The following is a 26,698-nucleotide window of genomic DNA, read 5'->3' on the forward strand; positions in this document are numbered from 1 at the left end:
GGGATGCATCATTCTTTTCATTTTTGTGACTGAGCAATGTCTGCTGTATGTTTGTAAGAGAAGCCATTTTTCTACATACGGTACACTCTTGCTGCTAAGTATTGACACAATGAGGCCCATTTTTGGAAAAAACATTTTGGTTTGCTGTCAAAGATGAATATGACAGGCGCTCAATGTTTCAGGCGCTTTTATGTCTGTGTGTGTATATATAGATATGTGTGTGGATGTATTGAATTGAAAATTATTTGTTTCAAACATGTCAACTATACATCATCAATCAAATGAAGACAAATAAAATAAAAAGCAAAAACAAGGTGAAAGTCATTTAAATGATGACTATAAATACTAGGTACAAACGGAATCTACTGCACAAAATGGGCTAAATTTACTTGTTTGAAAAGGAGTGGGAAGAAGTAAGACTTACTGTGTGTATATATAATATAAATAATAAATGCCTGTATGGAAACATTGAAACTGCTGCGATAGACAGCGGCGACGCGTTCCGATTTACAAACAAAGTCGTAAGCTGAGGACCCCCTGCATTGTGAGTGTGAGAGAGACCGCTTCCATCCCATTGGCTGCGTCAACTTGTTGGAGCTTCTGTTTAAATACAAGAGGCTCTGAGGAACCTATCATTGGTCCCGACCTACCCCCTTTGCACATTTCCGCCTGAGTGCCAAAGTCGTGCTTTTCTTGACACGGTGTCTGACACATGACGCAGTCCACGTGGGCCCACGCCGCTCCCACAAGGCAACTTTCCTCGCCCTTGAAATTAATGCCGCCGCATGCATCCTGCTTTCTTCAACACGCTGGACCTCTCAAAGTGGCTGCCACCTTTTGTTTGGGGGGCATCCAAGTTGTTTCTCACATTCGTTTCTAGTGCGTTTTCCTTGCATATTAAACAAGTGACAGACAATGACGGCGTTACCCGGAACCGTGCCGCGGATGATGCGCCCGGCCTCTGCGCAGAACTACCCAAGGACCGGCTTCCCGCTGGAAGGTATTTCTTTTTTTTAATAACGGTCTATATTCATATGTATAAGGGGAGATGAATTCGTACCAAAAAAAGAGAGCCTTGTCAAGTGTAACTTTGTTTTATTTTTTTTATGATTATAAAACACACTCAACGTGATTTTTCGCCTTAACTCAAGTAATGCACATTAATATATGTTAGATGAACATTGTTTTGTTGTGGTGCAGAAGAGCACTGCGTGTATGCAGCACGCAAATTGGCCATTACAATCTCACGACAATTATAGGTAATATAAAAATATGAAAATGTTTATATAGATTTAAAAAAGGCGCCTCTTGCGCGTCTTTTGGTTCCTCTGACTGGTTTGCATTCATAAACCCTTTAACTATGCTCTCAATAATTAACAAATCATGAGTATAACACATAATCTTAAACACCTTAGATACCAGCTCACAATTGGGAGAACGATTTTAAAAAAACATCGATATGACATTTATTACACGTTTTATTTTAAGAATGAAATAAATTGTGCTGCATGTTACGCGTCTCACAGATGAGCTCAAGAAAAATATGGATCATATTTTTCCGCAATATATTCATGCATTCGAAATTCGCAATAAAATAAACGCAGAGGATTCATTTTCTATCAACGTTGTATACCTACATCGCCAATATATGTTTCCACATTTTTTATGGCGCCTATTTTAGAATCTGTTGATGAGAATTAAAAATACGTTTTTCTAAATTGATCTTAAAAGGCTGCAACGAAAGGAAAATGAAAGCGTAAGAAATTTTTAATTTTTAAATAATGACCCGAGGTTTAAAAAAAATCGTTACATAATGTGGGATTTAGGCCTATACCCATATTGAAGTAGGCCAAACAATAAAAAACGTGAAATGATCCAAAATAACTGTAAACCTGCCATTGTATCATTTGAATAAAAACGAATGATTTCCTCCCACCGTGTCGCTGGGCCACGCAGTGTCTACACCTTTAGGCCAGGGCCGGGTGAATCAGTTAGGGGGCGTCTTCATCAACGGCCGACCCCTGCCCAACCACATCCGCCACAAGATAGTCGAGATGGCCCACCACGGCATCCGACCGTGCGTCATCTCTCGCCAGCTGCGGGTATCCCACGGCTGCGTGTCCAAGATCCTGTGCCGCTACCAGGAGACCGGCTCCATTCGGCCTGGGGCGATCGGAGGCAGCAAACCCAGGGTGAGCATTTCAATGAGAAACATTGCACAATTAAAACAAAGAAAATAATGCAGTTTCTGTACAAGCGACATGTTCAAAAGCTGACTGGATTCATTGAATTGAGTTGAAGTTGGAATCTTTTTATTGCAGTCGAGAAATGAGAACGGGAATTTGTGATACATATGCCAAATATCGATTACATTTGTGAATTTTATTGCAGAAAATGTGGAATTTGGGCAAATAGTTCTGAATGAAGCTGAACAGCATGGCGAACCCTTTTGTTGAACGTCTCTTAACTTAAATTGTGTGGCTAGAACGGAAAATTGTATTATTTAGAACGTGAAAATTATGTCTGTATGTCCAGAATGAGGTGATTTTTTTTTTTTTTTTTAATTGGAATGGTTAGGCGTTGGTGATAAATATGGGGGAAATGTGGAATTTAAAAAAGATGGTGAAAAATAATTCTGAAAACATTCCGAATGGAGATAAATTGGTGGGGAACTTTTTTGTCGAATCTCTCACTTAAATTTTGTGTGAGGGTAGTGTGGAAAATGGGAAATTTTGTAAATTGGAATAGATTTTCTTTTAATATCTTCAGCATTCACACAATCAGAGATGTGCAACATGCATGTGGCTGCGTGTATGTATGTATTTATAAATAGGGTGCATGAATGAATGAAGAAATAGATAAACAAATAAATAAATAAATAAATACCCTAAATAAATAAATACCCTAAATAAATAAATAAATACCCTCCAAACTGAAAGTCAGTGCAAGTGACGTGGCTGTGTCATCCGGGGCCCAATGCAGCAGGTCGCGACGCCTGACGTAGAGAAGAGAATCGAGCAATACAAGAGCGACAGCCCGGGAATATTCAGCTGGGAGATTCGAGATAAACTGCTCAAGGACGGCGTGTGCGACAGGAGCAGTGTCCCTTCAGGTGAGACACTCGCTGGTAAGATGCTTCCACTTCTTTCTTTCGTTTGCTGCCATTCAGTGTTGTATGACCACAGAATTTGCACATTTCCACTATTGCACGCACGCACACACACACACACACACACACACACACACACACACACACACACACACACACACAATAAGTATGATTATGGTAATGATAATATAACGATAATATAACTTGGTAATGATGTAACGTCACAATAGTCAAATAATGATGATGTATTTTTATTGATAGTGAGTTCCATCAGTCGAATACTGAGAGCTCGTTTCGGCAAGAAGGACGACGAGGACGACGACGAAGACGAGGAGTGCTTTAAAAAAGACGAAGAGGAGGACAAGAAAGCCAAGCACAGCATCGATGGCATCTTAAGAGACAAAGGTAGGCCACGGGGATTTCCCAACAAATTGGGCCTGAGCGGGTCGTTTTGTAGCTCGGCTCCCCCCCAGAGGACCCCCTCATTATTTCTCATGTGTTATTGATGCAATGTCAGGCCCACGGGGAGCAGCTTCCATGCTTACTGGGAAGAGGAGCAATGTGCCAGTCTATATCAATTAGACATGGTGTCTTTCTGGACGTGGCTTGGAACAATATGTGATGTTACTTTATAATAGTCATTTATAAAAAACTACATTTTAACCAACGAAACGAGAGAAATATAGCTCATATCTGTCTTTTTAGAGGGTGTTTTCTTACACACACACAAAAGCAAACAAGGACAGAGTACACCATTTAACCTTTGTATTTGATTTTATTCAACATAGATCCCACATATGTTGAGCAGTTTTTAGGGCTCAGTAAAATAAATGAAATGAGCTGCACTGCTCCTGAATAATCTTCAGCCCTCCTCGTTTGAAAAGATGAGCCCGGTGTGTGTCTCTGTCATCTCCTAATCATCGCAAGATTTATAGGACTACGGCTGCTAATGAAACTGTTGTCTGTTGAATAGGCGTCTGTGTTGGAGAGGGATGTAATAGCTCAGAGGCATAGTAAGAAATATATTTATCCCCTATCAGCCCTCACTCTTACACTTCCAGGCACATGCGCTCCCTTGCAGGGCCCCAAAGCAGATTAAATTGAGCTTTTATTTCTTTTCACTTTCATCTTTTTGGGCAGCTCACTTCATGGTGCCGAGCCTGCGGCGAAAAATTCATGAGGTTTAAAGGTTGCCTTCCGTGTGCTTTGGATTGCATTTTCAAATATTAATTCCATTTATTTCTCGGGTTTGCTCTTGTGTGTGTGCGGGGGGTGGGGGGGGGGGGTTTAATGGCACGGATGTTGATTACATATAGAAAATTATGATTCTGTGATAAATAAAATCAACTCGCCCCCCAAAAACCCAAACCAATCCCAAATTATGGCTTTTTTTGCTTTAGATTGTAGACATTTAAAAATAGAAAATAATAGGTATAATTTGAATCTCCCAAGAGAAAGTGACATTTTTAACATTCCAAACTGTCATGCAAGGATAAAAGTAATTGAACTACTGCTAATGTATTAAAAAAAAAAATGTAACTGTCACAGAGTGGCGCTGAGTAACGGACAAACAACAAAACACGTGCATTTTGGGAGTCACTGCTTCTTTCAAGTAGCTTTCTGTGTTTTGTCTTTCTCTTTTCACATTTTGTTGGGCCTCCCTGGGAAATTCAGGTGTACGCATCTGAGTGAGTTTTTTTTAACTGAACTCTTGTGAGGGGTGCATGATGTTGTCATCAACGGAAGTTGGTTCCGCTGTTGAAAGCTGTAGGTTAGAATCTTGGCTCTGAGCTGGTGTTTGCATGTTCCCCCCATGCTTTCTCCCACATTCTAAAAATAGGTATGGTAGCCCCACCACACCGAGCAACACAGCGAATCAAGGGGGAGGTCACCAATGTGGTGCCCTCAAGGACCTATTGAATGCCCCGCAGGCGTGTTCTAAAAATAGCTGGCCAATAATGGGACATTGTGATTTTCTGAGAATGTTACATAAGTAACGATTTTAAAATGTAAACAGAAATTTTTTTTGCAAATTTGTGTATTTCCTAATTATAGTGATAAATCATTAACATGATCTGTGTCTTCACATAAACGGTTGTCAGTAATTGGTAACCATAAGTCCATAATATGATAAAAAGCATTCGTTGGTTCAAAAGTGTGTAAATTGGGAATGTTGGTCTTGGATGCCATTAGATTTTCGCAGGCGTACCTCGTGTTGTGAGTGTTATGTCAGTGAGTGTTGGATTTGAGAGCACAGCTACTTGAGATCACCAAATGCGGCGGCCGTCTACAGTGACAGTCTAAGGCCCGTTGTATTGCAGCTATTGATAGCACGTTTCCCCGGGCATCTGCGCTTCCTCCACTCCTCATGCACCCTCTCGCAGCGATTCTTTTGGAGTGGAATTGTGGGGGAACCCAAATGTTGGCTGGAGATAACACAATCGTCACAGGCTCCATCCTGGGCTGTGCGTCAGTGTATTGAACTAGGATTAACCTCCTCTTTCCCCCCTTGCTGTCTCACACCAAAGAATCAGGGACATTTAAATAAACACACATGCGCACACACACACGCACACAGACGTTTTTTTTGGCTTTTACAATTTTAAAGTATAGTGTTTGGATTTCTCACCAAGTCGTCTCACATTAATCACATTAATTATACCACGTCTTTTTTGATCAAATTTAATTCAAAATGCTCTTTTACAATTTCTCATTATTTGTTACATGCGCAAAAAGGAATTGGTCTTAGCTTGATTTGTTGGCCTTGCTAAACACTCAGCAATACTTCCAGTTTCATTCAACAGTGTAGTTCCTAATAGGTCAGAGAATAATAAAACTGCATTCAAATAAAATCAAAATCCATCCAGATAATACATGTGATGATATGTACAAACTTTTATTGGCAGATGTAACCTTGGTAGTCTTTTCAGTGCCTGGCCTATTTCAAAAATAACAACAAACAACTGGACTCTGAGCAATTTTTTATCAGGACAAAATATTGCTATTGGTATCATTATCTCACAATATCTCATAATCATCAACATCATCAATAGAAAATATGGACATATTTTTTAGACATATACTGATGTTTTTTTCCCCTCAAATATGGCTGTATTGTGAACCCATCGATATTGTTGAAAATATCACATCGGGTTACTTTGTGATACCGCCATTTAGCATGTAAAGAAAATGCGTTGCATTTTTTTAAAAAAAATATTTTTTTCCTCTGTGTACAAAACGACTGTAGGCAATTACTGAATTGGGTACAAATCAACGCTGATCAGCATTTGGCTGAACCACTTGTTGACACCCTTTCACTATTGTCTTGATGTGGACTTATCTGGGATGTCTTTTAGAAAACAAATATTTAGAAACGGGAGCCGCTGCGCTTGGGGGTTGAGGGGGCGTATCGGAGAATCCACTCCTGCAATGGGCCGTTCACAAGCCATCCCGTAATCCTCCTTTCATTTGGCCGACAAATGCCATGAATCTTGTCCGCCGACCCCATGGGAGGCTGATCGGCCAACAAAAGGGGAGCGTTGAACAAAGAGCAAACAGGCAAAGTGGACTTGAGGGGTGTCACCAGCCCGGGGGATCCCATTAACAGCCCGCGGCACAATGGCAATGAGAGAAAACACTCAACAATATCGCAAGACAAAGTGGATGAAAAGTTAACACTTCGCTGGGTCATTAATTGAGCCCTCCACGAGGCCTTCATTGAACTCCCCCAGTGCAGAGCTCTCGTTAAATGCCCGTCTTCACATATTTGCTGCGCTCCTACAGGACATTGTTTTACAACTCTTGAAATAGTTCCTCGTTGCTGCAAGTTAAATACTATCCTCGGTTATTTAAAGGTGTTTTAATAGTGAAGACTTCAAAGAGGTGACTTGACTTGAATATCAGCTTCAAATGCAGCAGGGAAGAATTCTTTCATCCGCGGAAATTACCTTTAGTGAGCCCGCTGGACAACATTCAAGGATGTTTCTGCTCCTTCTCGTCTACTCTTTTGCAGTAGCTGCAGGATAGTAGATGTAAAATAGACTTCGTGGTGAACATTTCATTTCGGTCTTTTCATCAATGTCCGCTATTTTTTTTTTTAAAGGTTGCCACGCCGTTTCTTTAGTTCACAATGTAAAAGATCACCACTACGAGCTTTGTTGTTTTCATGCCCTTTTTTCCACAGCAGTCAAGTTGATGTACTCAAACAAGAAATAGGACTCGTACCATAAAATGCTCTTCCCCCAAAATCATCATTTAAAAGCTGTTTTTTCTCTCTGTACTTGTGTATAAGACACCCTCCGATTTGCACATACCAGTTAATATAAAAATGAAGAATAATGAATGAATAAAGATGACAAACATACCAATACATTGATATTGCTTTTAAAGCCAGGTTTAAAACTATGCTGTTTCCCCATAGCTAGCGTTCAAAATTAAAAACATAAAAATCTAAATTTTTCAAATAATGTACTTGCATGGTGATCACTAATTTTAGTAAAGTATTTTTTATTTCTCTACTTTGCTTTTGAATCTCTTTAACTCCCCAAATTTGGAGAAGAGCTGATGCATGGGCCAAAGTCAAAAGTCAAAGTCAGCTTTATCTTCAATTGTCAAAGAAAAGGGTAAAGGTGCGGATAAATGGTTTTATAGTCACTGTGTTAATGATCCGCCATCTATTTTTCTTGGAATGAAGACAAGAATTTCAAAAGAGCAAACAAATTTTTCATTTTTTTTTTTTTTTTTTACGCCAGTCACATTTATCAACTTTTTGGGAGATGTAGAATTAATGAATGAATTTAATTTACGACTCATCAGTGCTCCATCGAAACAATGTGAGTCGCAAACCTTAAAACTGAAGCAATAGCACTTACAAATCTAAATGGGCCTACTGTATATGTGATTGTTCATATGAAGGACACCTCTTTGACAAGTGTGGGAAGGGAAGCGAGAGTTGAACCATCAACCGAGAGGACATATATTGTGACCATCCCAACATTTTGCGAGTTCTATTTTGTGTGCTTCAGCCGTCGGGAAAGGGAGGGGGGGTTGATTCAAGAAAAGGAAACAATGCGAAGCAAATACTTGAGGCACGCAGGCTGACAGTTTATAAAATGGCAAGCATTGTGGCCCGAAGGCAGATGCATGAATACCTCTGAAAAGACTCCCTCACATTGACACGATTGAAGTAGACAACAGCAAAACGCTGAAAGGAAAGCTTAGACCGTGTGCTGCCAAGCTGATCAGCATTTCTAATGCTCCCACTTGGAATTAATGTACATCTGCAGTGGGAGGGCTCGCTGTGTCCACTCACTACACTTTGCATTGTTTGCCTGCAAGTACACACATCTCGGGCTCGCGGTGCCACCGCGAGCAGCTTGTGGCTTGACACAGTTCGAAGAAAAGTAGAAACCACAATCTGAGTTAAATTCACCAGATGAGTAATCCAAATCAGTCTGACAATGACTCCCCTGAGAAATAATAATAATCATAATAATAATATTAATAATAATAATAATCCATCCATCCATTTTCCGAACCTCTTTGTCCCCACGGGGGTCGCGGGCGTGCTGGAGCCGATCCCAGCGATCATCGGGCAGTAGGCAGGGGACACCCTGAACCTGTTGCCAGCCAATCGCAGGGCACATAGAGATGGACAAGCACTCACACTCACACCTAGGGGCAATTTGGAGTGCTCAATCGGCCTACCAAGCATGTTTTTTGGGATGCGGGAGGAAACCGAAGTGCCCGCAGAAAACCCACGCGGGCACAGGGAGAACACGCACAGGGAGGGTCGGAGGCCCATAGGTGTGACTGCGAGTGCCATTGGCTGACAACCTGTTCAGGGTGTCCCCCGCTTACTGCCCGATGACTGCTGGAATAAGCCCGCGACAATGACCTTTGCGAACAATGATTAGAATTAAAATTACTGTAGCTTAATGAGTCAGTTGAGAAACTGTTGTTAGTGTGTCTCTATGTCTGTATTGTGCTGCTTGTACTAAGTGGCCAAGGTGCAGAGGAGCAGCATAATGTTTATTGAATTGAGGCAAAAATGTGACATTTATTTGCCATTTTATTTGACATTTTTATGTTTTCATACCATACTATAGAGTACTATTTTTTTAATGATAGTATTTCCATTCAATTTTAGTGGAGAATGATATTGATGAAGCCGCCTTCCAAATTTCTCTATGTATCATTGAGTGCACCCCAAAGCGTTTTCGCCAGCAGGCACATATCAGTGAATTCTTGATCTCTCACAATGAAATAATTTTATTTCTCTTAAACACATTCCGCTATTGCTTTTTTTTAAAGCCGCGGGCTGTGTCAAGCATATCTTGGGATGGCCTCTTATCATATTTGCGCACAGCTCTAATACATATAGCTGTTTATTAATAGTCTGCATTTTTTTTTTTGTTTACGGCTATTTTTTTTTTATCTACTAAATAAAGACGTGAGCATGCAAGAGTCCAAGGAGGAAAGGAGATCAAGACTTTGCATTTACTAGCAGTTTGCTAAGACATAATGCCCACAACAAGCCAGCATCTTTGTGTGGGCCGGATTTAGTTCAATGCCACTTAAATATATCATACACTATATCCTTTAGTGCACGTAGTTTGCCTTAACACACATCTTTGAAGTAAACTAGACGTGTTGTTGTGTGAGTGAGACCACAAAAGTTGTGATTTTCCAAAATATTTTTCTACCCCAACATAATTCAGCGCAAAGTTCCTAAATCTGTTGGCACGTATTAACTCATCACTGTAAATCTGCATAGTGCTGCTTACGGTACACTTTTGCTTCATGTGTTGGGTCTAAATCGAGGCGCGGTGACACAAAGACAGGAACAATGGTGAAGTGAAACAATGAGAGCGTCGTGGCGCAGGTTTTGTTGATGAAGAGACTTTTGGTGCCAAGTAGAGGTTTGCTTTGTCTGAATAAATTAGAACACTTGGGCCTCATTTGAAAGCTTGGAAAATTTGTAAGTCAAATATCAGTATTGCACAGTTGGAAAAATCAAAGGACATGAGTTAAAAAAGTAAATATACAAAAAAGAAGATGTAATAATGACCTCATCAGGGTTTCATTATTTTTAAAGAGCAAGGAACCACACCCCCTGTGGGCAGCATGCATGTTCTTCTTGAGATTTATGTTTTTTTCCAGGTCACATTCCCAAAACATACAGAATATGTTAGGTTCATAAAAGGCTCTTAAATGTCCCTTATGTCTAAGACAAGCGTAGCGTAACGTTTTCTTTCTTTGGGCAATATTGTAAATTGGCGCAGTTAGAAACGTGCGTTACGCCGTTGTGGGTGTGAACACAGCCGGACGGCTTACTGGCCAATCAAAGCGGCCCCCCTCATTATCTTTAAATTAAACACCTATGAGGCTCATGGCCTCTTGTGAGGGACGCCTTGGGCGTGTAACAGAAAACCTCCTCGTTCCACCAAGACAGGCATAAAACACACAAAAAGCAGTTAAATGACTGATCTCAATTGAAATCATATAAAATAAATGTTCACTTTTAATTTCATGTAATTCATTGTCATCACCTGACCCCATTCTTCTTAAAGATGCCCCCGGGCACCATTGAGTCAGTAGTCAAGACTTTGTCGAGGTCCTTGCTTGCTTGTGGTCTTTGTGGATGACGACCCCCTGTGGTGTGTCTGCTATTTAAACCGAAAGCTTGGGGGACACTCACGGCTTTCTTTTTAAGCAGAGCTAGGGCAAGTGACCCCGAGAGACGTCCAAAGAGTCTCCAGGACCGTGACAGCTTGGCTCCACTTTATTATATCCACATCTATTCACTGGACTCTGAACCACTCTTGTCCTGGATCTTCAAACAAAACACTTGAGGGTTAAAATGACGCTGACGTTTCCCAATTTCGTAAAAGCAGGTGCATGTGATCTTTTGCTTGCAATTTGGGCTTTTCCAGAATTGCTGTGTTCGTGTTTGTATGCAGCTGTGGTTGTTTTAAACTGTTGCTGTAATGTAACAAAATTTTCAGCCACAACATTTTGACCACCAATTTATCTAATATTCCTTGTCTGCTCTTATCAAGGTCATAATGTCCATTTTTAAATGAGAAGCATTAATCAATCATAAAAATATTTTCTTATGATGCCTAAAAGCAACATCATTGGTCAAGCGTAAAGAACAAACACAACATTATTACATTATTCTTTTGTTAAATATTGAACTTTTTTCAATTGCAAGACAGCATTTTTCATCCTTCCCATACAAGCAAAGATTAACCAAAAAGCTGCTGCCAACTTGCCACAGAGGAACAGAGCGCTCGATTCATTCTGCTACTCAATTACATAACTCCAAATTAATTTGGTGATGTTAACTCTCACAGCAAAATTGAATTAATGTTATCATCATTAGGTAATAAGAGTGGGCCTTTTTAAAAAAACAAAAAAAAAAAACAATGAAGAAATATCTTTGTCTTGAATTTGCAGCCCCAAATGAATTAGATGTGCTCATTTTTTTCTATGGCAAGTTTTTGTCTCTGCACACAATGGCAGGGATTTGAATAAAATGAGCGCTATACTAATCATATTCTCGCTGCGACAAATCAGCGCGGTTGTTCGTACCGTTGTTCTTCTGCAGCATATTTGCAACATGTGTGTGAAACTTCCTATTAAGACCAATCACTGGTTGGACCTTTAGCGGCTCTGAGCGTCATTCTTGCTATAATCTCTGCTTCCTATTATAATTTGAAAAGAGGACCTCCATCCCCTTCTACTACCCCCATCCACTAGGCTGTCAAACTTTATGCTAAGGATCCAAAGCTTTTCTACTCCAAGTGACAATGGAGTAGCATATGATACATAAAGGATGGTCTCGATGTTGTCAGGACTGCTGCCTAGACACTTTTATGTGTGTCATGGCGGATAGCAAGAGAACAATAGTGTCGTTTATTTGTTATAATTGTTATATCGACTGTGATTATGATTACTGAAATTATTTTTCATCAGGCAGTATGAAAGCACTACTCCGTGGAGAATGAAGATGTTAATTTAGATACCTTAATTTCACAATTCAATTACAATGCCCCTGAAATGTTTATTCACGCGCTACATTTCATTCTCTAACCTTTCGGTAAAACTCAGATAATCAAAAAAGGGCTGAGGATAGAGCCTTGAGGAACACCAGTTGAAAGTTGGTATTGCTGGGATTTAAAGGAATGTATCTGAGACTCCAATAGGTCTCTCAATGAGAACAATATTATTATATTATCATTTAGCAACATCATAAATGAAGACATGACAGCACAAAGTAACCCCAAGTGTCAATTGTTCGAACAGGCTGTCGAATGGATGAAGTGTCAGATGTGGAGTCGGAGCCCGATCTCCCCCTCAAAAGGAAGCAACGCAGGAGTCGCACTACGTTTACAGCCGAGCAGCTAGAAGAACTGGAGAAGGCTTTTGAGAGAACCCACTACCCCGATATTTACACCAGAGAAGAGCTGGCCCAGATGACTAAACTCACTGAGGCGCGAGTGCAGGTAATACACAGACGTCAACATGTTTGAGAGTCCTTGTCCAAGCAAGCTCTCCATCTACGTGATACTGTACATGCTAATTAATGACTGCATCTTACTGTAGACTCTAAATCGTTCCACGAGAAAATGACCCTGTTTGCTTCTTGCATATTCTGCCACAGGTTTGGTTCAGCAATCGCAGGGCCAGGTGGCGAAAGCAAGCAGGAGCCAATCAGCTAGCGGCTTTCAACCATCTGTTGCCTGGTGGATTTCCCCCGACAGGGATGCCAACACTTCCTACATACCAACTGGCAGACTCCGGCTACCCAAGCAATATTTTGTCCCAAGGTAGAGCACCACATTTGATCTTCTATGAATGTACAATTGGAGTGAATGCTGACAATGATCCAAGAAAGGAATTAGTGGGACGGTTTGAGAGTTCTTAGGTTCCTGGAACATATTTTGTCAAATGTTTTGATTTATCTCTTTAGATGGCGGAGGTACAGTTCACCGCCCCCAACCGCTACCTCCCTCCACTATTCACCAGAGCGGTCTATCAGGCAACGACAGCGCTTCCACCTATGGTCTAGCTTCCAATCGCCACAGCTTTTCCGGCTACACCGACACCTTCATGACATCTGCACCCAGCAGCCACGTTAACCCGGTGAGCACTGGGCTTTCTCCGCAGGTAAATCTTACACAAGTTTTTTTAGTTTTTTTTTTTTTTTACATTTACTGTACTTGTTAGGACTGTGGTGAGTTTTTTATTTTTATTTTTTCGCTCAATACGGTTTCATTGATGTAGGGCTTGACAACATATGTTCGGGTCTGCGTGCAAATGCTTGCTGCAGATGTAACTGATCACTGAAGTGATATCCGATCAAAAACCTTAAATGGGATGCACTAATTCAGGTTTCCTGTTACAGAAGAGTTACTCAAATATCAAGTTGACTTGCATGTCAATCCATTTATTTCCTCCTTGGGCTGGAATTGGGGGAAAAACTGACCAAATCCATGTGGAATGAGATTTGTAGGTCCGGCTCATGTATGCTGTTACAAATTCCACAACACTAAAAAGTTACTTCCCAAATAAAGTCATTGATGCGCAAAACTGCTCCTCAAAGTAAAAAAAATATATATATAATATTTTGAGCCTCGCAAACACTGTTGCAACTATAATGCTAATCCCACAGTGCAAATGAGAAACCTGACCACCACCAGTTCCAGCAATTAGCTTAACCATCCATTTATTTGATTTTCAATTTTTATCTTGTTTCCCCCAAAGCTGCCCTACTCCCATCCGTCCAATTTTCATTGACAAGACAGGCGAGGTGAGGATTTCTGACAAGAAAGGGATTTGCTGTTGTTGCGGGGAGTTGGGGATAACAGAGGTGTCTCTACAGCACGTGTTTAATCGTTTTGTAGGGGCTTAATACTACAAAAAGAACAGCGCATGTATATCAAGAGACATGGCTCCCTTCATTTAGTAAAATCTCTATCCCTAAAGAACGCTGCCTTGGTTTACACCAGGGATTACCGTACGGAGGGCTACATATTGTTATGGTTATTGGTTTACTTGCGAATAGCTTTGACTGCTTGCATTACACTTGGCTATTAGGCTCCTTAGAAAATAAAATACTATTATTTCTGCTTGACAATGCACCAGGGAAGGATGATTAGAACTGATGTCAAGGGATTTGACCATTATAGGAATTTTAAAACCTAGGGTCGAGATTCAAATTCATATTTATCTGAATTGGCTTAGTTGTTGATCATCAAGCAACAACACCACTTCCAGCAAAGAGTGTTTTTAAGTTCATATTTTTTGGAATACATTCATGTATTTTGTGTTCTTTTTCTTTAGTCAAGGTTTACTACACAAAGTATTTCATCAGGCAACTGCATTTCTAATTTGGGAGATGAGGTCTTGGTTAGAAAAATTAATTACATTGGCTCAGCTAGCAAAAGCATTAACAAACATCTATGCGAGGCTTTGTAGAAATTATTTAGAACGCTTAGCTTAAAATGTAGTAGCGCTCCGCTTTACTCAATAATTAAAAAAAAAAAGTCTTTGAGTGTTGTCAGTATTTTCTACTGTTCGCTGGGCATCGTAAGAAATTTCAAAGGCTGCATTACGCTGCTCACATCATGGGCATACATGGAAGCTTACTGCTTGTGAATGAGTTTGAACATACAAGTCTCATGTGGGAGAAATCAATAAGACTCATTCATTTCCATTCCCTGACTACAGTTAAGTTTACATTGTTCTTCCTCCTTTCATGGCATTCTTAAGCATTTATGTGAGATAGTGGCACAGCATTTATTCCTTTTCTGAATAGCACAGGAGCTATGCACAACACCTGACATGCAGTAAACACAATTTGAAGCAGTCATCTTATATTTAAAATATACGTCACACTCCACATTTGAGCCTCCTCTTCACATTTTCACAGGGGGGGGGGGTGGGCGGAGGGGGGGGGGGGGGGTGAATGTTTGCTTTTATGTGGAGACTGCTGCCAATTCAAAGCACTGTGGAAAGAAAAACGAAGCGATCCTCAGTGAGTAAACATTTCTTTAAGCCGTCAATATTATGATTGCTTTCCTTTTATAAAAAAAAAAAAAAAAAAATAGAGCTCACATGAATTGGATATACAGTTTTCAAATCAGGTCACTGAAGGTGACATGATCACTTTCTACACAGTGACCCCAAAACGTCAATGCATACACACACAAAAAAAGAAGCGTGCTTTTTCTTTCCAGTTTGCTATGAGAAAAAAGATTTAGTAGCCTGAACTGCACTGGAATGGGAAAGCGAGAGAGAGCGGGAGAGAGTGCGAGAGAGAGAGAGAAGGGCGAGTAAGGCTAGAATAGAGTTGGTTTCAGTGTTGGGGGATCAGAGCTGCTTTGGTTCTGTGGCTGTGTGTCTTTGATCCATATCCCCAGGCCTGCCTGCCTCACTAGCTCAGGCCTCTGCTCGTGTTTCCAGACAACTGTCGGCCTGAGATAAGGTGGGCTGGTGGGGTGCGGGGGGTGCCTCTTCACACATATTACACCCCCCCCACACACCGCCCTCACGTTCTCTCTCTTATATAGTGCATGTAAAATGCCCAAGCCTCCTGTGATTTAATAGGTAATGTAATAAAAGAAAGCATGGTTTAAATATTTTACCAATTAAAAAAATATGTAAAATTCAGCAGAAAGAGAACACAATTTTTATTTAGACCATCAGAATTATAAATTCCAATAAGAAATTATGTTAAATACTATAGGAGCCAGAAACAGCCCAAAATTCACTCACTCGTGAATTGATTGACTCAATCGATCTACTGTTGTGATCAAATAGAATAAAAAGCCTAACTCAATGCAATCTAAGCTCCTATCCCATAGACCGGTGAACAACTGCGAATATTTTCGGATGCAGCAAACGCTGCGTTATCGTCAAGGTTCGTTCAAGGTCGAAAAGTGCCCCAAAAGGTCGGCAGATGTTTGCCTGTATTTTTCTTGAACAAATAATAAGCAACACCTTATTAAGGTTTTCTGTATTGCATTATTGTCACGAGCATAACACACAAACAACAAAATGACTTTTATTATAGGAACAACAGAGCATTGTTGCAAAGGTGACGTGCATATTGCTAAATAATTTTCATGCTTATTGTACATAATTCTAACCAAAAAGAAGAAATGCTGTAATAAAATCAAAAGATAGTTCACGGTCAAATTATTCAGTCTGTGTTTAATGTCCATTTCGGATGCATTTCACGTTTTGGTCTGAGGGTATACAAACAAAACCAAATCAACCAAAAGACAATTTCCATTCGTACACAATTTTACATTGTGTGTTGGCAAGCTGAATGTCAATATTAGTCTCAGCTGCTATTAAAATTTGTGGCATTAAGCCCTTTGACTGGGCATACTGTCAAGTGGCAGACTCCAATGTCAACCAATCAAAAAGGATGAGCGTATATATTTAGACCATCATACAGGGAGGTTGGGAGATGTCGGCTGAAAAACGCACTCTGCTTCACTGTGGATAGAAGCTTAACCGCCACCAAATAAAATAATCAGACCTGCGGCTCCAAACATAGAAGAAACACTGAGGAATTAAATTTGAGGGAAGTGATCACGGATCAACATTTAAGTTCCAGACAAATTTTCACAAGCAACATGCATGTTAGATTCACTAAATACTCTAGCCCAGTGTTTCCCAACCAGTGTGCCGCGGCACTGGTGTGCCATGAGAGATATTCAGCTGTGCGGTGGGAAATTGTCCAACATTAAATACCGAGCGCATTGTAAACAGGATCGCCAAACCACAGGTCAGTTAGCACAAGGCCTGATCAGCCACTTGCTAATTGTGCATGCGTGGCAAATCGGAGAATCTTGAGATTTCATGTTGTGGCATCGGCACATACTCAGTTTATGTGCGTGTTGCTGTTAGTGTTGGCTCGTGAGTGAACGATTCGTTCAAAAGAAGGATTTTCTTTTCAGTGAACGAGAGTGAACGAATCATTTCCTAAAGTGATTCGTTCTTTTTTCAGTTCGTATGACTTCAACCAGTAGGTGCCGGTAATGCGCATTGAAGATGGTGCCACCTCGCCGTAAATCAAAATGAAGAAGAAAATGACGTAACTTCCCGTTCACGAAAGAGTTATGAATTGCATTTCCCGTTCACCAACTGAACAGATCGGTGAGTGAACGAGTCAGTGAGTGAGTGATTTGCATTTCCAGTTCATCGTGAGAATGGATCAGTAAGGGAACGACTCCTGACTTTCCCGTTCGTGAACGAGTCAATGAGTTAATTGCCTTCCCGTGCATTAACGCAGTGTTTCCCAACCTTTTTTCATTCCCGGCACACCTTTTCATTAGAAAAAATCTCGAGGCACACCACCAACAAAAATCTGTTAAGTGTTACACCAGCTTCTATATTAGAATCAGTTATATTACAACAAAAGATGTAAAGTTATATTCCTATATATGTATGGAGAGTCGAATAATTGAATAAAAATAAATACTAAATATTCTTTAAATTGTATTTGTTTTGTAAATGAAAGTGACAGTTTTTGAAAAAAGGTTTTAGACAGTGTAAGGAATAAACTATTGAAAGTGATTGTGATCAAAATCCAAAAGAATCAATATGGCTTTGTTTACTGTTTTTGACTAGCTCTATAAAATATTGCGACATTAGGAACAAAGTCACATTTAAAGACGCTCTGCTGTTCGGACAGCGGCTGAGTGGCGATCACAGTCGAGGTGTCTCAACTTGACTGTGTATTTTACGTCAGTGTCACTGTTAGTAAAAGCACACAGCAACTAGTGATGTGCATTCCAGTTCTTTTAAGTGAACAGAATCTTTAGAATCAGTTCATTCAAAAGATTCGTTCAAAGGAATCTGCCCCATATAACCATTTTAACTATTTGCTTGTGAGCTGATCCATAAAACCATATGTATTCCATGCAGTGTGAGCCAGGCTTCCATAGTGTAGTGGGCAGTGCTCTGGACTCTCACCCCAGCGACTCGGGTTCAAATCCCAATGTCACCTAAAGTATTTTATCAAAGAAATATTTGCAACACAGTTCCTCGTGTGCTACCCCATTTAACCGTTGCAACTATTTGCTTGTGAGCTGATCCATAAAATCATATTTATTCTACGCAATGTAAGCAAGGGTTCTATAGTGTAGTGGTTAGTGCTCTGGACTCTAACCCCAATGACCCGGATTCAACTCCCATTGGGACCTCGAATGTTTTATCATAGAATATTTGCAACACAGTTCCTCGTGTGCTACCCCATTTAACCGTTGTAACTATTTGCTTGTGAGCTGATCCATAAAATCATATTTATTCCATGCAATGTAAGCAAGGGTTCCATAGTGTAGTGGTTAGTGCTCTGGACTCTAACCCCAATGACCCGGGTTCAAGTCCCATTGGGACCTCAAATGTTTTATCATAGGACATTTGCAACACAGTTGCTCGTCTGCTGCCCCATATAACCATTATAAGTATTTGCTTGTGAGCTGATCCATAAAACCATATATATTCCAGGTAACTTAAGTGTGGCTTCCATAGTGTAGTGGTTAGTGCGCTGGACTCTCACCCCGGCGACCCAAGTTCAAATCCCATTGGGACCAAAAATATTTTATCATAGGACATTTGCAACACAGTTGCTCGTGTGCTGCCCCATATAACCATACACCTCCCTAAAGCTTAGGGCTGGGGTTAGGCTAGAGCTAGGCTTAGCGGTAGACCTAGAGTTAGGGTTAGGGTTAGAGCTAGGGTTAGGGTTAGAAATAGGGTTAGGGTTAGAGCTAGGGTTAGTGTTAGGGTTAGAGCGAGGGTTAGACCTAGGGTTAGGGTCAGAGCTAAGGTTAGGGTTAGGGTTAGAGCTAGGGTTAGGGGTAGAGCTAGGGTTAGGGGTAGAGCTAGGGTTAGCCCTAGGGTTAGGGGTAGAGCTAGGGTTAGGGTTAGGGTTAGGGTTAGAGTTAGGGTTAGAGCTAGGGTTAGTGTTAGGTTTAGAGCTAGGGTTAGGGTTAGAGCTAAGGTTAGGGTTAGAGCTAGGGTTAGTGTTAGGGTTAGAGCGAGGGTTAGGGTTGGAAATAAGGTTAGGGTTAGGGTTAGACCTAGGGTTTGGGTTAGAGCTAAGGTTAGGGTTAGGGTTAGAGCTAGGGTTAGGGTTAGAGTTAGGGTTAGAGTTAGAGCTAGGTTTAGGGTTAGGATTAGAGCTAGGGTTAGAGCTAGGGTTAGGGTTAGGTTTAGAGCTAGGGTTAGGGTTACAGCTAGGGTTAGGGTTACAGCTAGGGTTAGGGTTAGAGCTAGGGTTAGTGTTAGGGTTAGAGCGAGGGTTAGGGTTAGACCTAGGGTTAGGGTCAGAGCTAAGGTTAGGGTTAGGATTAGGGTTAGAGCTAGGGTTAGGGTTAGGGTTAGAGCTAGGGTTAGGGTTAGAGCTAGGGTTAGGGGTAGAGCTAGGGTTAGCCTTAGGGTCAGGGTTAGGGTTAGAGCTAGGGTTAGGGTTAGAACTAGGGTTAGGGTTAGAGCTAGGGTTAGTGTTAGGTTTAGGGCTAGGGTTAGGGTTAGAGCTAAGGTTAGGGTTAGAGCTAGGTTTAGTGTTAGGGTTAGAGCGAGGGTTAGGGTTAGAAATAGGGTTAGGGTTAGGGTTAGACCTAGGGTTTGGGTTAGAGCTAAGGTTAGGGTTAGGGTTAGAGCTAGGGTTAGAGTCAGAGCTAGGGTTAGGGTTAGAGTTAGAGCTAGGGTTAGGGCTAGGGTTAGGGTTAGAGCTACGGTTAGGGTTAGAGCTAAGGTTAGGGTTAGAGCTAGGTTTAGTGTTAGGGTTAGAGCGAGGGTTAGGGTTAGAAATAGGGTTAGGGTTAGGGTTAGACCTAGGGTTTGGGTTAGAGCTAAGGTTAGGGTTAGGGTTAGAGCTAGGGTTAGAGTCAGAGCTAGGGTTAGGGTTAGAGCTAGGGTTAGGGTTAGGGTTAGAGCTACGGTTAGGGTTAGAGCTAGGGTTAGGGTTAGAGTTAGAGCTAGGGTTAGGGCTAGGGTTAGAGTTAGAGCTATGGTTAGGATTAGAGCTAGGGTTAGGGTTAGAGCTAGGGGTAGGGTTAGGGTTAGAGCTAGGTTTAGTATTAGGGTTAGAGCCAGGGTTAGGGTTAGAGCTCGGGTTAGGGTTAGGGTTAGAGCTAGGGTTAGGTTTAGAGCTAGGGTTAGGGTTCGGGTTAGAGCTAGGATTAGTGTTAAGGTTAGAGCTAGGGTTAGGGTTAGAGCTAGGGTTACGGTTAGATTTAGGCTTAGAGTTAGAGCTAGGGTCCATAAAACCATATATATTCCATTGAATGTGAGGAAGGGTTCCATAGTGTAGTGGTTAGTGCTCTGGACTCTCACCCCAGCGACCCGGGTTCAAATCCCAGTGAGACCTAAATTATTTTCTCATAGATATATTTCCAACACAGTTGCTCGTGTTCTGCCCCATATAACCATTGGCAATATTTGCTTGTGAGCTGCTTCATAAAACCATATATATTCCATGCACTTTAAGCGAGGGTTCCATAGTGTACTGGTTAGTGCGCTGGACTCTCACTCCAGCGACCCGGGTTCAAATCCCAATGGGACCTAAAACATTTTATCATAGGGAAAAAGCTAAGTGAAAGTGAAAAGTGCCACACCCGCCCTCACCCCCACCTCCTAATTGACTGTTTGAGCTGTGACGTCACTTGGACACTCCATTAGGTACACCGCCATTTTCAAGTGTACCAATAACAGGCCACTTTATTAGGGAAATATCATGGTCAAAGGTCACAGGTGTCAAGCTCTAGTCTTTGGGGCCGCATTAACGAAGGAATCTTGGAAAACATGTTGGAATGCGGCCCTGAGGACTAGAGCTTGACACCTGTGACCTTTGACTATGATATTTCCCTAATAAAGTGTGTACCTAATGGAGAGTCCATGTGATTCCCTCGTTAAGTGCACCTGCGTGAAAAGTTTTAGCTCCTGCAGAACGTGAAAATGACCAAAAACTTTTCACGCAGGTGTACTTAACGAGGGACTCTTGGAAAACATGTTGGAACGCGGCCCCGACGACTAAAGCTTGACACCTGTGACCTTTGACCATGATATTTCCCTAGCAAAGTGGCCTGTTATTAGGTACACTTGAAAATGGCGGTGTACCTAATGGAGTGTCCTTGTGATTACCTCGTTAAGTGCACCTGCGTGAAAAGTTTTAGCTCCTGCAGAACGTGAAAGGAGCTAAAACTTTTCACGCAGGTGCACTTAACGAGGGAATCTTGGAAAACATGTTGGAATGCGGCCCTGAGGACTAGAGCTTGACGCCTGTGACCTTGGACCATGGTATTTCCCAAATAAAGTGGCCTTTTATTAGGTACACTTGAAAATGGCAGTGTACCTAATGGAGTGTCCAAGTGACGTCACAGATCAAACAGCCAATCAGGAGGTGGGGGTGAGGGCGGGTGTAGCACTTTTCACTTTCACTTAAGCTTTTTCCCTACGATAAAATATTTGAGGTCTCAATGGGATTCGAACCCCAGTCACTGGGGTGAGAGTCCAGAATACTAACCACTACAGTATGGAACCCTCGCTAAATTTGCATGGAATATATATATATGCTTTTATGGAGCAGCTCACCAGCAAGTAGTTATAATGGTTACATGGGGCAGCACACAAGCAACTGTTTTGCAAATTTTTCTATGATAAAATAACTTTGATCTCACTGGGACTTGAACACAGGTTGCCGGGGTGAGAGTACAGAGGACTAACCACTACACTATGGAAACCTCGCTTACGTTCTAGGGAATATAGAGCAGCTCACAAGCAAATAGTTATAATGGTTATATGGGGTAGCACACGAGCAACTGTGTTGCAAATGTTTCAATGATAAAATATTTTAAGTCTTACTGGGATCTGAACCCAGGTCGCTGTGGTGAGAATCCAGAGCACTAACCACTACACTATGGAACCCTCGCTCACATTGCATGGAATATATATGGTTTTATGGACCCTAGTGGCTGACCAGGCCTTGCACTAACTGACCTGTGGTTTGGCGATCCTGTTTACAATGCGCTCGGTATTTAATGTTGGACAATTTCCCACGGCACAGCTGAACATCTCTCACGGCACACCAGTGTCAGATGAGCCCTTTTGATGCACTGATCACATCCCTGCTTCTGTTTGTTTGCAGGTGATGAGCATTCTGAGTAACCCGAGTGGCGTTTCCTCCCAATCCCAACACGATTTCTCGGTGTCGCCGCTCCACAGCATGTTGGAAGCCCCTCCACCTAACGCTGTGCCAGGTCCCGGCAGCCAACGTTCGGCTGAGGCCTCCATTAAGACGGCGGACGGCCTTCCGTCCTCGCAGTCGTACTGTCCCCCCACGTACAGCACCACCAACTACAGCGTGGATCCGGCTGTGGCTGCAGTGGGCTACCAGTACACCCAGTATGGCCAGAGTAAGTCTTGCTGGTGTCCTGGATTAGCGTGACACTTGTCGCTTACTGCTCCCGGTAAAGCGAGTGTTTGCTGACAGAACCTCAAAGAGCATTATACCTAATCCCTCTATCATGGATGTGGTGATTGTTGGTCAAATGCAGAGTAGCGCAAGCTACTAGAAAGTCTTGTTGCTTAAGCTTCTTTCCCCCTCACTCCTCTTTTTCTCCTATGTAGTGCTGTATACGTCTTTATTTATTTTGTCATTGTCCACTCGTCCTTCTGACGTGGTCCGTGCTTGTGATAAACAAATCTGCAAATTGCGCTACTCAACATATTTTAGCCGAAATTTTTAATCAGATGTAGATGATTGGATTCCAAACCTGCCCTTGTCTTTTTTTCTCCACCACATCGGGTAATAATAATAATAACAATATTAATAATAATAACAATAATAATAATAATAATAGTAAATGTGATATAGTAAAATATTTGTAATACTTGTGTAAGCATTAGGTTCAGCAACAGGTGAAATGTTTTATTTTCCTTGAAACGTCATAGCTATGAAAACAAATGTATCTGTATTGCGCAAGTTTTTATAGGTCAAACTGCCATCACAACTGTCATTGGCTTGACAGAACAGACAGAACACAAGGCCGCAGGAACAGCTCACACTGTCATCTAGTGGAGGAATAAGAAACTGGACCGCAAAAATGCATTACCCTATTTGGGTGGATACATTTTCAGTCGGTTTCAATGTATTGATCTGTATGGGATGTCATACTCACAACGTCACATGCTTGGTGCTCAAGCAACATGGTGCATTCATGGTACCTTTACAATGTTGGGAACGTGCATACACACCACGCCGTTTTGCGCATGAATCGTTTTTCTTTGCTTCTAATGTTTTTAATATCACAATTTACATTAATTCCATTCTCTTTAATTTCCCACCATCCGTTAATTCATTAATCACTTGATTTTGCTTTACATTTTTTGCTGGATTCACCAGGCGCGCCTTTAAAGTGGTGCCTCTTGGAGTTAAGCTCAACACGATCCTCTCGGGGGCTGCATAGATTTTGGCTGAGGCCTTCCATCGACCCCCACTTTACTCTTCCTTCAAATCTAACTTTACTTCAGGCATTTCACTCTTGCTCTAATTCAAAAAGCACCTGACGGATTAAAGAACATACATAGGCTCCACCTTGGACACAGACGAGTCTCAGTGTGACTGCTCAGCGGGGGTTTAAGGTGTAAATCTGTCTGATGGGGGAAAGGAAAGCTTCACACGGAAGGCCTCACTAAACCTTCGAGGTTCCCAAAGTGCTCCTGGATGACAGACTTGCCCGCCCATAGATGCTCTTCTTCCTCTTTGTGTGACATTCTGCTTTTTTTGTGTACTCCACGCGCAGAAGCATCCTAACGGACACGCGCTCCTTATCCGCACACAAACACACCACGTCATGTCACATTGCTGTCAACATGCATCTCCTTTTCGTCATTTCAAAAAAAGAGAAGCCATCAGCAACTTGACATGGGAGGAGATCTATGCGAGAAATGTGCTGAGCATTAGTGCCAGCTTTCGGAAACCTTTGGTTATTATTATGGGCCTTTTGTCTGTCTGTCTGTCTGTCTGTCTGACTTGCTGTCTTCTTATCGCCGACTTTGAATAAACAAAACAAAATGTGGATGTTGCTCGTATAAATGTTTGCAGCCACGTCACACAATAAGCGACCAAGTTCACATTACAACACAACCAAGCTAATTAGTTTGTCGGTCTGCTTCACTCACTTTGTTGGTCTCTCACAGAAAAAAAACAAAAACATTTCTGTTGCGATTACATGGATCAAATTTTGAGTTGAACAAACAACATACATATTGCTGTAGAAATGTGTGACTTAAATTGGACTGTGATATGTGTATCAGTCCACAATTGGAGGTCAAATTAGGCACCAATGTTTTTGAAAAATTTGGGTTGCTTTTACTTGGCCATTTTTACATTTTAAAGAAAAGGTAGCGATCAACCAGTTAATAATTTGATTTGTCCAGCTCAACCATTAATGGCACACTTTTTATGAGCTTTTTTTTCATTTTGGGGACTATATATTGGATATTCTCATGCACCTGAAAACATATACTGTATTAAAAATGCAGAGTCAATTCTTCATAATTAAAAGTGCTAAATACTATTTTACTGTTTGTTTTATTTTTTTGTCAGTCCATTTTTTACACAAACAGGGTAACATAGTTTTTCCTGAAGAGGATATGCTAGTTGAGTTAGCGGCTAATTCATCAAGAGCAAACTCCTCAATCCTCAAATGAATTGTATGTAAAGCAATGTTACATCAACTCTCAATTCGTGTGAACAACAGCATGGAGATGCGTAGGAGATAACGCTTTCTCTTGTCCTCTCCAGCTGCAATGAATTGTCTGGCCAAGAACGTGGGCCTGTCCAGCCAGCGCAGGGTGAAGCTGTCCGACCACTCGGGTGTTTTGGGACTACTGCAGGTGGAAACCGGTCAGGCGTACTAGTCCTCTCTAGTGTGACCTCATCAACACAACGGATCACCTGCAGAACAATCACCTCAATACTCGCAGTTCTGTTTTGTCAAAGAGACCAAGTGTATGCTAAACATGTAATCATTTGGTTTGATATGATGATATTTTGGTTCATAACTGCAGGTTCCAGCTTATGTCATTTCCAATGGGAACATTCCATCCAAGCATTCCAATTCTGTGTATTTTCAACATGTTTTAAGTTAGGGGTGTCAAAATCATTTTTTTCGCGGGCCGCATTGTAGTCATAGCTTCTTTCGGAGGCCCATTATGACTGTCAACCCAAATAAATGAATGAGCACCTCATATTATATACAGTCAAAGCTACAAAACAAACTGACAAATAACTCAGACGAGTTGTTTGAAACCCTAACTAGCTTCCAGGGGTGTCGAACTCCAGTCCTCGGGGGCCGCGTTCCAATATGTTTTCCAAGTTACCCTCGTTAAACACACCTGAGTGAAAATATCAGTTCATTTTCATGTTCTGCAGGAGCCTAGCTTTTCACACAGGTGCACTTAACGAGGGAATCTTGGAAAACAAAATGAACTGACAACTCGTTTTCAAATCAGAGGAGTAAAAACTGGTCAAATATAAAAAAAAAAGATATTAAAAGTGAAGACAATTTGCAATTCTAGTAATGACACATGAATTTGATGGACAATTTGTCTTTGCGGGCCACATAAAATGGAAGAAAATGGATGTGGAGTGGACAAAAACAATTGGAAGACTTTGGGTGAACAAAATAATTCACTCAGTTACAATCAATGGGATGGTTAATTGGTGTCCTTCAATCTGAAAATGGAATTATCAAATAACTGCAAACTAATTGCTATGATAAGAGTATTAAAAATATTTAGGGACTTTGATTTACAAGGACATATTTTGTTTTACTTTTCATTGTAATAATCACCTTTAGGTAGCTAAATACGCAGTCATTTTACTGTAAAAAAAATGTATATCTTTGTAATATATTATCTTATTAAGAAATGTCAGGTCCAAATAATTTTTTAATGTGTTTTTACGTGAGATTCAATGTATAATAACTGTCAGTACGACACCACAGATTTTCCATTTATGACGTTATTATATTCTCACTAAATAACACAAAAAGGCAGGTATTATTATCATTATTATTATTATGGTGGTGAAAACCACAGTGGATTGTCGCAAGTGAGTCCTGTTTTTGTAATTCATCCTCAAGTTGTTTCTTCACTGTTGACAATGACACATTTGTGTGGATCAGACATCAGTTGCCTTCTGTAACTATGCTCGCCTTTGATTTATTTAATAAAAGCAGAATTTGATTAAATATGTGATTGCTTTGTTTGGCCCAAGTGGGCTCGGGCTAGGCTTCATCCCACCCGTGACCCTGACTAGAATGAGAGGTACAGGAAATGGATGAATGTTGACAAATTTGTCTACAGGCGCCCTTTGTGATGTTTCATTTTTGGAATGAGAGAAATGACCCTTTGAGGCTGTGGTAGCTTTAGGATTTCAGTTATCTGAAACTGACACTGATAATAAGAGCTGTTAGCCATTTTGTACAGTTAGTACAATTGCGGACATGCTTAGTTGAAACTCAAAAGTAGGCAAGAAAATAAATACTCCAGTAAAGT

The 26,698-nt window shown here is 41.1% G+C and overlaps 1 protein-coding gene across 5 annotated transcripts; it reads left to right on the forward strand.

Annotated features, from left to right (window-relative positions):
- The first annotated feature begins 669 nt into the window (after window positions 1–669).
- Window positions 670–26,385, forward strand: LOC148402354 (paired box protein Pax-7-like). Of its 5 annotated transcripts, none has more exons than XM_088365898.1 (9): window positions 670–1,000; window positions 1,957–2,192; window positions 2,983–3,127; window positions 3,371–3,514; window positions 12,419–12,618; window positions 12,777–12,942; window positions 13,086–13,282; window positions 22,281–22,548; window positions 24,942–26,385. In XM_088365898.1, exons 1-9 carry the CDS (start codon window positions 916–918, stop codon window positions 25,055–25,057), a joined length of 1,557 nt encoding a protein of 518 aa, XP_088222024.1. In that variant the 5' UTR covers window positions 670–915; the 3' UTR covers window positions 25,058–26,385. The 5 variants fall into 5 exon arrangements, with proteins under 5 accessions (XP_088222024.1, XP_088222060.1, XP_088222040.1 ...); XM_088365934.1 differs by having other exon boundaries at window positions 13,086–13,258; XM_088365914.1 differs by having other exon boundaries at window positions 2,983–3,112.
- The last annotated feature ends 313 nt before the right edge of the window (window positions 26,386–26,698 follow it).

This window comes from Syngnathus floridae, chromosome 2, assembly GCF_059516105.1.
Source record: "Syngnathus floridae isolate MCC-2025c chromosome 2, RoL_Sflo_1.0, whole genome shotgun sequence".
Taxonomy (NCBI): domain Eukaryota; kingdom Metazoa; phylum Chordata; class Actinopteri; order Syngnathiformes; family Syngnathidae; genus Syngnathus; species Syngnathus floridae.